Source organism: Argiope bruennichi, chromosome 7 (assembly GCF_947563725.1).
Source record: "Argiope bruennichi chromosome 7, qqArgBrue1.1, whole genome shotgun sequence".
In the NCBI taxonomy this organism is placed as follows: Eukaryota; Metazoa; Arthropoda; class Arachnida; order Araneae; family Araneidae; genus Argiope; species Argiope bruennichi.
In genome coordinates, this window is record NC_079157.1 from 9,605,153 (window position 1) to 9,620,968 (window position 15,816).

Genomic DNA, 15,816 nt, shown 5'->3' on the forward strand with positions numbered 1-15,816 from the left:
AGGCAATATAATAGTATTTAATCAAGGCAGTATTTCGAAAAAGTTATCGTTCTTTCAAAAACAAAGATAAAGGCATGTATGATTCATAAATTATAAAAATATAAAAAAAGTAGTTCATTAATCATTAATTAATTTTTTAAGCAAGTTAAAATTAGCAGTTTCTGTTTTCACCAGTAAAACAGTATGATAATATAAACAAAAATAAAACCAATGATGCGACATTTATTTATTAACAAAAAATAATTTCCCAATGACACTGAAATTTCTCTTCTGAAATTAAAAAACAAGAGAAAGATCTTTAAAATACATATATTTTATGATAAACCATCGATTTTTATTTAAAAAAGTTGTAAAAAAACTTATATCGGTAGCAAAATGTAAATAAAAATCTGATGCCATACAAAAAGTCAATAAAATAAAAACAATAAAATCAACTTTTACCTAAATTTGTATATAAGAAACAGAAATAAAAAAAATTTATTCAAAATTTCAAATAAAACAAAAAATAATTTTCTAAAAAAAATAGAGAGATTGTAAAAAGTATTTGGTTTCACGCTTTTCTTCAATAGATATTTTTCAATTTACATCTTCAATTAATATTTGCTGAAATGTGCATCAAAGCATCATCTAAAGGTGGGTTTACACTCAGCCAGCTATAATCCATCCAGTAAGACCACGCATGCGCAGAAACTGTACAGTAGCAAGTATTTATCCTGTCGAGACAAGAACTTGCTACTGCTCGTTCTTTCAGTGCAAGCGCAATCTTTCTTCTGCGCATGCGTGACTTACTGGAATCTTAACTGGATGAGTGTAAACTCTCCTTAAGGATCTACTGAATTTCAAACGCCTAATATTCCACCTCATATTTTCAATGAAAGATACTTTTAAAAGAATGGGATAAAAGATTGATAAGCATAACATCGATTGCATTGTCATTAAATTCGTTCCTGAGGCATCCGTCGTCGCTATTGACTTCACAGTTAATCGTCACTTTCAGAATCTATCATTTCCATGTCATCTAAAAACAAACAAATCATACATTTTAAATAGAAATGCATAGAAAATAGAACAGTGTTTCTATAGTTAATATTCACGTGCAGTCGTTCTGAAAATGGCATACAAGTTTTCAAAGCAAGACGATGAATGGAGTGTTCTAAAATCAAGCAACTTTTATAAAATAGTGATTTTCAATATTTTTATAGTACATTCAATTTTAGACGCAAAATAGTAGAACTTTTTTTTAATTTACAATATTAGTGTCCTGAGAATGTTTATTTAATATGGATCACAAAATTGACGGTTTGTATCTTATAACTTTAAAAGAGCAATTCTTGTATATACAGGGTGATTCAAAACTTGTCATTCAAATTTCGTGGATAGGAAAAGAATATGTCATGAAAACCGATTTCACATAGAAAAGTATGTCCGCAAACGTCATGTGTACGGACAAAATGAACAAGTGAAGTGAACACAAGGAAAGAGTACAGTTAAGTGGTAACGAATGTGAATTTTATTCCAAGAAGGTAAAGTACAAGTTCACAGTAGGTGCACGAAATTGCGACCATTTACACGACCTACAGGATTCACAGCGCCGTTGCACTGATAGCCGAACATTTTCAAAAACACCTGGCATATCACGGACAATACTTGCGGTTGCCACTATTCGTGCAACACGGTCCATTTCACTGTCGACGGAAGTCTTTCATGGCCAACACAAAAAGAAATCCAAGGGTGATAAATTGGGTGATCTGGGTGGCCAAGCGATCAGTCCATCTCTGCCTATCCATCGAGCCCCGAATGTTCAGTTCCGGTAATCACGCGTAACAACTGTGCTATGGTCTGGAGCTCCGTAATGTTGACACCATACATCGGCGGATAGGCTGCAGGCATTGTCCGTGATATGCAAGGCGTTTTTGAAAATGATCGGTGATCAATGCAACGGCGCTGTGAATCTCGCGTTAGTGTAAATGGTCGCAATTTCGTGAACCTACAGTAAAGCACCTACTGTTAACGAATGTACTTTACCTTCTTGGAATAAAGGTCACATTTGTTACCACTTTGTACTGTTTCCTTGTGTTCACTTCATTTCACATTTTGTCCCTGCAGATGACATTTGAGAACATATTTTTCTGAGTAAAAACGATTTCCTGAGACGTTACCTACTTCTCCACGAAATTCGAACGAAAAGTTTTGAATCACTCTAATATATTTATTTCGTGCATCGGAAACGGCTTTAACAGTTTGGATCAATTTTGTATTTAGATAAGATTTTGCTTTTTAAGTTTTTCTATATAAGTGTCTTGCATGAAAAAACGCGATTTTATACACACACATACACACAAAAAACATTGTTTTATAACTATCAGAACCTTTTTATATCTGCTCTCATACTGACAATGTCATATAGCGCCATCTATTGTCCAATTTCACAGTGATAAAACTGAGTGTTAGTTCAAAAATATAAGGAATGATAGTAATATAAGTAATGAATGCTGTAATATAGCAAATTGTTTCGAATAACATGTTAAATTAAGTGCATTCATGATTATGTTATTTAAATGATCAGTTCACATGTGGGTAGGCCAGATTGAAAAATATTCATATGTAATCAGTACGTAATTAATATCCAAATATTTTCTGCAAAAAAAAAAAAAAAAAAAAAAAAAACCTGCTAAGTGAAGCCAAAAATATTCTTCGTACTGGGGGAAAACGACAATATTGAACTAAAGATTTAATTAAAATTATGAAAAACACAGTCTTAGATAATACCTACTAGAAATCTGCTTATTACATTTTGTTACATTGTGAAGATCTGAGATATCACTATGTGACAAGTTTTAGTAGCTTTAGGACGAGCAGTTTTCCTTCTTTGGTATCTGAATAATTTTATCGCACATATCGTAAATATGAGATGACAAGCCCAGATAATAGGCCCATTTATAAATGTTACTTTAAAATAGCATTTGTAATTTTGGTAAAATCCTAGTTTAGTGTGCCCCTTATTTCGCCAAGAATGCCAATAGTACAATCAAAATGGCTGACCATTTTAAACAATTACATGAAACAGTTACAGTAACCCATTATTTTTATAAATTATGAGATTTAGTGGTTACGATCGTTTTCTCTAACGTATCTTTTTAAACCTTTATGAATTTAAAATCTCCTCTGAATTCAGAAATGCAAACCGAATGCGGCGATTTGTACTTTAGACAGTAAAATTCGAATACATACCTTCGACATCTGTAGAAAACACACGATAGAATTTTTTATCTTTAAAAAAAAAAACATTCAACGGCTTTGCTAGCAGCGGGAACTGGAATCAAGTAGCTTTACTAACACATTGAACATAAGAATTCTGAGAATAACAAGAACAGCACAATGAAAAGTGAAAGCATCCATTCCTAACAGCTTTGCTACTAGAAATTTGTGCTTTTGTTAAGATGAAATTTGAAGGAATGATTACACTTATTCGATTCATAAAAAAACAACGGAACTTTTCAGAGATGCAAACGTTGTTATGGTGGTATGATATATTTCGAAAAGTAGACAACTGGTTATCTGACTTCAATATCCCTCATAATATTTATGACCATAATATTTCTAATTATCCCAATCACCAGACATAGGATAACTGAACACTCACAGATCGAATAACCACGGAAAATCCACGAAAAGAGCAGCAAAACGCAAGGAATTCCGTTTGAATGGTAAGAATATTAAAATGAAAAACTTTGAAATAAAGAAAACGATTTAAAAAAACGAGCAGATGTTCTTAGTTTTTTTTAAAATTATTATTTTCTATTCTGACAAAATTCGTAAATAGACAGTTTTAATTAGAATAACAATACGGTAAGAATTTTAAAATGATAAATATTATCTGTTCATAGTTCACTTTAAAAATACACTGAATGTTTTATTAACAATAATAGTACTTTCAGTTATAAAACATAATTTAATTAAATTCTTTAATGTATTTTTAACTGTCGTTTATGATGAATTTTAATTTGTTACAAAATTTCTGTAGTTGATACTCAACAAGCGAAAATAAAAAAAATTGTAAACAAATCAGTATTAGGGTTACTAGGAAATTATTCCGCTTGCTTTTTCTGGTTACCATATTGGCGACAATCTCGAGGGTACACTAAACTAGGTTTCAATCATATATATATATTTTAAACATTTTCCTTTACGATGCATACAAGGCGAAAGAATCATAATTCTCATTCAAACCGAATGCGAGATTGTGACAACTTTCCACATTTAAGACTTTTCCAAATCCAAAAAACGCATTCTTGAAATTCTGACAGTCTATTTTTGAACATGATGCTTCAAAAACACCTTGAACTGGACAGATGAAATTTGGTGTGTGGTCTTGACTCTAAATTTTTAGATTTTTATTGAATTTTGAAAGAAATTCGTTCAATGGAAGTCCGCCAGTTGTCCAAACACAAGTAAACGTCATTATTACAAAATTTATCGAGCTAAACGAAATGCAGTGTGCTGATTTAGCATCTAAAATGTAGATATGTCAAATTGATCTGTTCTACAATATGATCGTATTGATGGTTTATCATTTGGTATTTTTTCATGTACGTAAATGCTATTACAAAAAAAAAAAAAAAAAAAAAAAAAAAAAAAAAAACGCAATAAGTTAAATAAATAAAACTTACTGAAAAGTCTTAGCATCTTATCTAAACTATACAGCATCTAAATTTTCATATCTAAATTATAGGACATTTAAATTTTAATATCTAAATTATATAGCATTTAAATCAAATTTTGAATAAAATCTGCCAACAGGGTAAACCGTCTATCAGGTTCTAATTCTGTATGTAAATACTATAGTTCAAAAATTCCGCAACTAAATTTAATGAAATTAGGAATGTGATTTTTTTAAAAAACTATAGTCAAATTTTGATTTCAATCGGCTAAAAATAAGGTATAAAAACACATTTGGTTTTATTAACTACTCTACAACGCCCAAAATGCTCATATAGAGGACTCTAAAAATAAACATTTGAGCACTCATGGAATTCTCGGTCTTTTCCAAAGTTCAAAATTTTATCCGGGGGAAGAGGAGATTAGTAAAATGCATGGGAGAATACTTCAGGGAGACCACGACCTCTGGTTTATTATCTTATCCCCCCCCCTTTATCGCGATTGAAAATGAAACTAGCCCATTGTGTGATGGTGAGTTTGCTACTCGTGATAAGAGGGGTGGGAGGCATAAAATAAATTTGTACCTGCATTCTTATGTTTTCAAAATCCCTCCCAAAATATTTATAATAAAACTAAATTTTAAATACGAGTTAAATTCAAAGTGGCACTATAAATCATTAACAAAAATATTGAAAATAAAAAGGCGTTCTAAAAGCTAAACATTAATTACAACTCGTCTTATTCAGATTGCTCAAGTTTTTGATTGGCATAACTGTGGCGACTTAAGAACGAAATTAATTTCATAAAAAGTCATTCATTAAATAATGATTCATTAATAGGGTATAAAAACCCGAGTTCAAATGAAAAATCGAGAAAAATTTGCTGGTGGAATGCTGTAATTTTCCATTACAAATAGGTAACTTATCTATTGAATAAAACATTATATGAAAGCCATTTTTCAATTATAGTAAAAATATGATTTCTCTTGCAATAAAAGCTAACATAACAGCAGCTGTATCCATTTGTTTGCAACTAGCTGTCTTTGACGACCTGATTCCCCAGCATTAAATGGTCAAAAATTCAATTAAATATTTTGTATAATTAGGCTTCAATAGCTTCCATTTCAAAATATTTTTAAATGTCAAATTTTGATGAATATACTATAATTCTTACTCCTTTAGAAACCTTGTGCCGTTCTATTTATTCGATTATACATTTTTCTAGTTTGCAAACTTTATGCATCCAATTGTACCACAGGAAAGAAAAGTTGTATTTAAAAAGTTGGACGCACTTTAAAAATTGTTCACCATTGCTTGATTTAGAAGTTAAATCCCAACAGCAAACGCAACAAAATTTTCAAAATTTAATTAAAACTTTACCAAAACAATGATTACAGTTCGATTTTATTAAATGTGATATCTATTCAACATGGGTAATAAATCATGGGAAATCAGCAATGGAAAAAAGCCGGGATGAAATACTTGAGGTAACAATGAAAACGATTTCAGTTTCAATTCAGCAATGAAATATATTGCTGGGAATATGGTTGAAGCTTTTTAGAAAAATTGTTTAATTAAAAAATATATATACGGTTAAATCCTTAACGTCATTGAAAAGATAATTTTTTGAATTTTAAGATGGCGTAAATATTATTTTTGGTCTCAAATAATTTCGAAGGTTATCGTGGAAAAAAAATCACGAAACTTTGCTTAGTTTTAATCAATTAAAATTCTAATAAAAATTTCTTTAAAAAGTCACCGAAATGCATATAATACCAAAGGTCTGTTTGTTAAGACGCACACATATCTTTATATATATGTTACCGTTAAAGTATATAACGCAGTTATTTCATAGAATACCTAGTTATTCCATGAAATAACTGATCGTGTCCGTTAAAGTGTGTAATATGTTATTAATTTGACACTTTAACTAGTTATTCTATGAAATAACTAGGTATTCTATAAATTAACTAATGAGAGACAGTTAAAGTGTAAAATAAACAATTTATCTAAAGTGAAATTAAACTAATGATAGACAATTAAAATGAAAAAGAAGCAATTTATCTGATTTATGCAGCGTATAAATGGTATTTATGGAAACGTAGCATAAAATCATTTGTTACAACAAGGATTACTAAAATGACACTTGGAATTACAAAGAACATTATTTCTAAAACAAAAACATTTTTTATTTCTAAAACAAACAAGCAAAAACATAAATGCAGTAGGGGTGGAAGGTAAATGTATTTGTCGTGCGAGATATATGATACAGATTATTTTACACTTTAACGGGCTGCAGATCGTTATTCTATGAAATAACTAGTTAAACCATGAAATACAAGAGAGTTTTACACTTTAATGGACACTATCAGTTATTTCATGGAATAACTAGGTATTCTATAAAATAACGGATTTCATACTTTAACGGTAACATATATAAAAGATAATATCAATGCACACTTCATATTTGAATTTTAAAATGACGTTAAAACGTTTCTTGGGCAAAAGTATTCTCTCTAGTGGGGGGAAACAACAATATTGAATGTTTAATTAAAACTATGGAAACCCCAATTTTACAGGGCACCTATTAGAAATCTGCTTATTACATTTTGTTACACAGTGAAGATCTGAGAAATCACTATGTGACAAGTTTTGGTAACTCGAGGTCGAGCTGTTTTCCTTCTTTGGTACCTGAATATTACTTTTTATCATGCATATTGTGAAAATGAGGCGAAAATCCCAGGTTGTAGACCCAGTTGCAAATATTTTGTTAAAATAGCATTTACCGATTTCTAACTTTAATTACAATTTTGTTAAAATCCTAGTTTATTTCACCAATCCTATCCTATTTCGCCAAGGAAGCCAACAAAACATAGTAGCCAATCACACACACACACGTACCATAAGTTTTGACAACCGAACTTTCATTTTAAAAAATAGTTTCTCTTCCATATTGTTACCACAGATAGCGATTGTAAATTAGAACTAGTATGAACACTAAATTATTGCGAACGAAATTGCATTTTTCAATATAATACTCCGACCTTTCCTTTACTCCGTGCTATCTGATTCATGTAATAAAGCACAACATTCGATGATTAAAACTGATTAATTTCAAAGTAATAAATAAAATCGATTCGCCTTTACTTACTTTTTCTCATTCATGCTTTTTATTTTCTTAAGTCTCAATATTCTGCTTCTCAAGGCTCCTTCTACTTTTGGACAAACATGGTTATAACTTATATCCAAGTCTTCAAAGAACATTTTTTTCTCCATCACATCTATCAAGGCATCGAACCCTTCTTCTATATCATTGAAACTTAGATCTATCCTTCTCACATTTGGGCAATTCTTTTCCAAAGAAGCTGCTAGAAGTCGAACGTCTTCCGAGATCAAAAAACATCGTCTCAAGCTCAAAGTTTGCAAATTCTGAAGGGACTGGAGACACCGAAAAAGGAGAATGACACCGAATTCGGACAATCTGTTGTCATCAAGTACTAATCTTACCAGTAAAGGATTTGAATAGATGGCAACTGATAAGTCTACCATGCCATCAAAGCCTATACGATTTTTGGATAGATCAATCGATATCAGGCTTTCCAATTTCTCCAATAACTTAGAAAGAAACGAGACTCCCTTATCTCCTAACTGATTATTACTATATTCAAGTATCTCCAATTTCATCGGTTTTTCAACTTCAAGACCCTTTTCAAAACAATTCCATATGTATCCTGAAATCAGCTGCGCTCCAATGTAGCCCAGACAATTATTGCTCAGAGAAAGTTCTTGCAGAGTTAAACAACATGGAGATTCAAAGAGGTCCTGAAGACCGACTACTGCGATTGGACCCAAAGCAGTGTCAACCATTTTAAACTTCACTAATTTGGCATTTGCTCTTATTATACCTTTACCCATGTAAGTTAAGATTTCTATTCTTTCTTTGTCGTATATTGTGTTAAATATGCGTCTCCATATTACATTCTCCAAACTGGACTGATTTTCCAGAGCTCTGCCGATAGCTTTTGCACCTACAACGTCGACACCTTCTCCTTCCAGGTGCAATGTTTTCATTCCGGGACACTCATGGATCGCCCGGATTGTCTTTGCAGCGAATTGTGCACTGCTGACACAAAATTTAAAATCAATTTTCACAATTTTTGCTTCTTGATCTACAGCTTTGGGTGCAATGGCTCTCATCATGAAAGCCATGGGTGCCTGCCTTCAATTTTCTGAATGGAAAGTCCAAGTATTTGCAAGAAATTAAAGGTTACTTAAAAGTAGGTGTCCCAAAATACAGTGCGTATTGCCATCCAGTGAAATATAAATGTCGAAATATTGTGGATCCGAAAATATAGAAACGAATCAGTTAATCGAATCAGTTAAATAATCGAAAATATCAAAGTCTGCCACGAGAATTGATATAAATGATAGAATATTATCCTAAAATATATATAATATTTTAATTATATAAAATATATATAATGCTATAAAAATTTTTACTTCATTTTTCTTATTTTTCCGTTAATTAAGAATAAAAGTAAAAACCAGCAGTTAAAGAAAGAACATAATTTCAGCGGGCGTCCTGGCATAGGGGTAGCGCGTCTTCCCCGTGATCTAGGCGTTCTGGGTTTGAGTCCCGGTTCGAGTATGGTTGTTCTTTCTCCGTTCTATCTGTGAGATGTGTGAATGTGTCCCTCTGTAAAAAGGGGTTGTGCAAGCGAATGTGATGCGTGAGTAGCTAAGACGTACTCTTGGCCCTAGTTGGCGCTACTAAAAAACAAGAGTTGTTTCCTTGGGTTAAAATCGCTGACTTCGACGGCGAGCTTGTCCAGGGCAAGTGCCATTATAAACAACAACAACGTAACTTCAATAACTTCACATAACTTCAGTTTAGTTTAGTTATACATTAACGTCCCGCTTTAAGGCGTCACTAGGGCTATTTTGGGATGGATCTCGTACCTTTGAACCACAATCAGATGTCGAGAATGACAAATGAGCTGGCACCTCTCTCTCCAAACCACCGCCCCACTCTAGCAGGAGGACATTTGGCGCGAATGGATTTAACGTGCATCAGACCTGCTTACACGGCATTACCTCGGTTTAATCGGGTCTCGAACCTGGAGCCTTCTGACTTTGAAGCCGAGACTTTACCACCAGGGCACCGTGGTCCCTATCAACATTTTCAAGAAATGAAAGAAAACTAGTGGAAGTGGTCTCCCTAAAACTTTCTCACATGTTCTCCAAAAAAGGACTTATCTCCCTTTATCCGCATAAAATTGTGGATTTTGTGCAAGGCTGCAAATAACTTGTATGACCTTGGTGAATGATTGTCACGAAATACAGATATTTGGGGTGAACCTAGCATTTTTAATGTATCTATCAAGAGAATATTATTTTGGACGCATTTTTGCCAACCGAATGACACCAAAATTTTACACGGAACCTCAGTTTTAATCACAAGATAGCATACCGAATTTCGTAAATCCCTGCGTTTACATGCACTGACCAACAGGTGGTCAACTATCGGACAGATTAGGTCCAAACTTTGACAAATATCTATATTTTAGATACTAAATGGTGTACAAAATTTATCTATCTATTTTTTACTTTCTCTTATAACATAGTATAGAGAAAGTATAGCAATCGTCAAAAAATGCGAACTCGAGATTTTGACGAATCATCACGTTTTAGTCCTCTTTCAGTTCCAAAAACGCATCTTTAGAAAATGTCTGTTTGTCTGTCTGTCTGTAACAAAGATAATAATAAAAAAAAAAACTCTTCAGCTAGAAAGATGAAATTTCATATATGCCCTTCACACCAAATTTGTACATTTCTATCATTTTGAGTTAAATCAGTTCAGAGGATATCCGGCTGTTTGAATTTAAATTAACGCTGTAATTGCAAAACAAAGAGAATTAGATAGATAAACTTATATGCACAGATTCCATGTCTATAGTGTACACACCTTCCAAATATTGAGCCAAATTAGTCTACGAAATAACTGTCTGTCGGTCTGACTTTTAGAACATGTAAAAGCGATAATTCACAAATGCAATAAGGTAAGGAAGGAAGGAATGGAGGTTTGTTTTCCGGCGTATTCTCCAGAACGAGTTCTTAGCTTGTGCGCGGTTAACAAAATCAAAACACGAATATCGCAAAAAATTTAAAATCTGCCAGAATCAACATAGAAAGCTAAAATAGCCTTCACTTTATGACAACCCTGAAAGGAGAAATCACAAATCCAATCTAAAGAGAGTGGAATACAACCCAACTTGGAGCGGAGAGAATCTCTAGCTGTCTCATATTTACGGCAAGAGAGGACAAAATGTTCATAATTTTCTGGAATTTGGCAATGGACACAATTTAGTGATTCAATGAGTCTACATTTATAAAGAACTGCATTGACTGGAAGAGTCCTAGATATTAATCGAAAAATTAAGACCTCATTACGTCTAGATAAATTGATTTTTTTTTAAATTGAAAGCATCAAGCCATTTGTATTTTTCATAGTATTTAGAATTTTCCCATTCTAAGTTTTGTTTATGTCGCACAATTTTAGTGTATACCGAACTGGTGTCTTCGGGTGAGATCCAGTCGCAGATATTAGAAGTTAAGGCTTTCTTAGCTAAATCATGAGCCTGTTCATTTTCTGCAATTCCCATGTGGACAGGAGTGTATATCAGCTCTAATGAGGAACAAATCTTTAAGGCATTAAATATAGCTCGGGCCACAAAAAGAGCACTTCTGGAAGAATGGAAGATTAGGCATCTCAGGGCTGTCAAATTGGATAAACTGTCAGTCAATAAAATATAATCTTTATGTTCTTTGACAAAATTCATTAAAGCCAGAGCTATAGCAAAGCCCTCCCCTGAAAACACAGAGTTAATGCTGTGAACCGTTCCCTTTATGACAACATTCGAGGAGCAGTTGACAGCCGCCACCGCAGTAGAATTCTCATTCTTGGATGCATCTGTGGCCAGGATAAGATTCGGGGGGAGCTGCGATTTGAACTCGGCGAAAAAATGTTTAATGGTAGTCGGATCCAAGCTTCTTTGTTGGAAGCTCAAGTCATGGGTCTTGATAGCGAAATGCTTACAATCATCCCAACTTACCGGAACCATAATCGGGATTATTTGGTCCAGGAACGGGTTTTTTTGACGACAATATTCTTCTAATGTGACTCTGCAGGGGAGTCTTTGGAAAATGTGGTTAGAGATAACAGATTTCACCTCGGATATTGATCTTGATACTTCTGTGTTCACGGGCTGAGAACTGATTCACAGAAAATATCACGTTTTTCTTTTCAAACCTTAGTTTTATATTGATTTCATTTGATATTTTATATAAAATTGGGAGAGGTGTCCACTGTGGGAGACCAAGTGCAAATCGAAGGATGTCGTTCTGTGTCGTTTGCAAAGCTGCAAAGCCAGCTTTATTAGTCATACCGACCGTATGAGCTCCAAATTCAATGGATTGTGTGATGCAAGCATTGCACATTTTTATCAAATTAGATGCGTTCGCACCCCATCTGGGAGCGGCCAAACCTTTGATCACATTTAACTTTCTAAAGGCTTTAGTTTTAAGCTGGTCAATATGTAAACGAAAGGACAAAATTGAAGCAAACTGCATGCAAAGATAGCGAACATTATTAGACCAAGGGATACTACAAACACGAAAAAGGACTACAAATCCTACTAGCGATTTTCTAGATGAAAGGTTTGATATTACTTTTTTGGGGAGCAATATCCATATGCCATTCGTTGCACCAGCTTTCCAGTTTAGAAACACAGAACCGCATCTTATTTTTAATCACCTCGATATTATTTTCCTCTACTAATAAAAATATGTCATTCGCATATATAAAGCAATGAACATCGTTGGGTAAGATACTATATATGCCATTCATAAAAATTGTGAAGAATAACGGGGAAAGGACACTTCCTTGCGGAACGCCCTTTTCGTGATTAAAAAGTGAGGAAGACACTCCTCTCCATGAAAGAAATGCTTTCCTATCTTGTAAGAAATACTATGAGATCCACAGGGCAAGATTTCCCTTCATCCCCGATTGTAATATTTTAAGCATGAAGCCGTCATGCCATACATTATCATACGCTGCCTTAGTATCAAAAGAAATACCATACACGAGCTTCTTATGAGCTCTGGCTGTTAAAATTTTGTTGAGTAGGGCTTCAGAAAGGATGTCACAGCCTTTGTACGGGAGGAAACCAGCATGAAAAGGAGAGAAAAATCATTTTTCCGAGTAATGGCGCAGAAGCCTGTCCAAAATCAGTTCGAAAATCTTTCCCAATACTGATATTAACGAGATGGGTCTGTAGGATGTGATCTCTGCTGCATTTTTCTTAGGTTTTAAAATTGGAATAATCTTCGCTATTCTCCAGCTTTCTGGTACAATCGTGTTAGCCCATAAGTTATTGAATAAGTCTAGAATTTTATAGTTATTTTCATCGAAAAGACGACAATATTTCCTGGTTAATCTGGTCCGTGCCAGGGGATTTGTTTTTTGTTCTTTTTAATGCATTTTGAAATTCGCTATAAGAAAACGGGCTGTTCAAACCCATTTCATCATAATTTTCAGAATCATCTGCTGAAAAATCTAAAGGAATACTTACATTTGGTGCTCTCTTAATGAAGCTAGCTGCTATTGCATTTGCTTGAGCAATCAGCGCTGTCAGAGTAGTACCCGATGAGAGAACAAGATTGGATATACAGGGAGACTCATCTTTGTTAAGTAAGGCTTTAACGATGCTGAATGCCTGATGGGAAGAAGCTACCTCCTGACAGGTTTTCTCCCAAAAGCTGCGTTTTTTACTCTTGACGTACTTTCTGAGAACTGCCGCCATTTCTTTATATGCAGTCCAGTTTAAAATGGAGGGATATGATTTCGCCTTTCTTAATAATTTCCTTTTAAGAGCCTTAAGGTAATTACATTTTGCATCCCACCAAGAACAGTAAGATGAGGAGTTTGCGCTTTCCTGGAAGATTTTAGTAAGTTCATCGAGGATAGAGATAACCCCTTGACCTTAGAGAAAAGCATTAGCCTTCTTTGAGAATCGGCCCCAATTAATGTATTTCCGAGTATAAAGAGACTTTGCATCTAAATTGCAAAGGGAAATAAAAATGGGGCAGTGGTCGCTTTTATACATATCATGAGAGATCTCTATACTAATCTTATTGATTATATCTGCGGAGCAGATGGACAAATCTAATAACGAAGGGGCTTGAGTCCCCTGGTATCTGGTATATTGTTTCATACTAAGCAAGCACATATGTTTGGTGCTAATCCAATCCAGGACCCGGTTTGCATCGGAAGACGAATGATCGCCCCCAAGTGCTGGATGGTGTATATTAAAATCCCCCAGTAATACGAAAGGAGAAGAGATTTGTGAGTATAATGATTCCAACCAGTTGTCACCAAATTTACCTCCAGGAGAGTAAAGATTGATAACCGTGAGTGGGAATTCAGAATTTGGACCAATCCATATTTTTACCGCTAAGACCTCCACTTCTGACGGAGGAAGTGAGAGTGATATCACTTGAGTTGTAATATTCTGTTCTACTGCAATTAACAGTCCACCTCTAGCCGAGTTTTGTCTTTCAACTCGAAAGATTTTTCTGTTTTTGAGAGAAAAAGAAGAAGAATCTTTGAGCTAAGTTTCTTGCAAAATACAACACTGGGCAGACGAAAAAGGGGGAGCCTTCAGAAAATAAGTCTTATTTTTGATCCTCCTAACGTTCCACTGAACAAACTGCATAGAGGAGAAAAAAAAGTAGAATTTTTTTTTTTAATTAACCGATACCCGAGAAATCCTCCGCAACACTGAAATGATTTATTTCAGCAAGGAACCGTTGATCGTGCGCAACACCTGGGCTCAGTACCTGGCTATATTCAAGATTGGATTCCAGAAGGACAATTTTAGATTGAAGCAAATCAATCGTTGCCCTTTGAGTCTCGATTTGGTTCCGGAGAGTAATATTCTCTTCAACTTGTTTATCTAAATTTCCCTGAGTTTCCCCTAAACGTTCAATACACTGTCTGTTGACTTCTTGAAATTTTAAGAGTTCATTTCCTTGGGGTAGTAGAGCAGTAATTAGTTTTGTTAAGTCCTGTAAAGCCGAGTAGAGATCTGTTATTTGCTTTTTGGGGTTTTCGGTACACTGAACCGGAGGATGACCCTTTACCTTTTGCGCATAAGATTGCGATTTTACTATCCTCCTTCCAGAAATGATATATCTTTTTCTCTGACCAGATTTATAATCTCTTTTTCAAGACAGTAAATACTGTACTTTTTGTCGAGTGCATCGAGGGCCTCTTCGCATCTAAAACATTTAGTGGGTAACTTACACTCTTCGGCATGTGAGCCCCCGCAATTTTTACATCATTTATCGTTTTGACACCGGAGCTGTGCATGACCGAATCTTAAGCATTTATAACATAACTTGGGATTTTCTACAAACCTGGTCACTTTGAAGACGAGTCTACCGATCTTTATTTCAGAGCGATTTGTTTTCCCCATTTCTTCAATTAGAACAATTGGAATAGGGTCTGACGTCCCCTTCTTTTTAAATCCAACATTTTTGGTTGCGATAATATCCTGTGTAGAAAGTTCTTCGTTAATCCTTGCTTCCGGAATACTATAGACAAAATTAGTTACTTTCTCCACTGATCTTAAGTGCCGAGTAACTAGAACCAATTTTTTGTATTTATTTAGGGAAAAGGTGTCTTCTTTATGGGTAAGTGGTCCAAACGTGGTATTGATTGTTGTGGATTTAATCCATGGGGACGGACCATTATTACTATCAATGCACAATTTTATTTTGGGGCAACCCCTTTGAATTGCAATGTTGGCTTTATCATAAATTGAGAACTCATTTGCTAAAATATAATTAATCTTCCTGCCCATATATTTCCCCTCAGACTAAGTCTTCTGGTTTCCTCTTCGTCATCACTGACGAAGAATCTCATTGGATGCGGCCAGAATCAAAAAGTGCAGTAACCGAAACAATAAAAAAGAAAAACCCTACCTTGATTTTTCAGAAAACCAGCGCCAGCCTCTTGACACCCCGAAAATAAAGAAAAAATAGCTTTGAAGTCAACGCAAAAGCTGGAAACAAAATCTGAAAAATAAACTAGGGAACC

At 34.3% G+C, this 15,816-nt stretch overlaps 1 protein-coding gene across 1 annotated transcript; it reads right to left on the minus strand.

Moving 5' to 3' along the window:
- Positions 1–467: 467 nt before the first annotated feature.
- LOC129976290 (ran GTPase-activating protein 1-like) lies at positions 468–8,930 on the minus strand. Its single transcript, XM_056089778.1, has 2 exons — positions 7,810–8,930; positions 468–1,018 (listed from the first exon to the last, which is right to left on the minus strand). Exons 1-2 carry the CDS (start codon positions 8,865–8,867, stop codon positions 1,015–1,017), a joined length of 1,062 nt encoding a protein of 353 aa, XP_055945753.1. The 5' UTR covers positions 8,868–8,930; the 3' UTR covers positions 468–1,014.
- Positions 8,931–15,816: the final 6,886 nt, after the last annotated feature.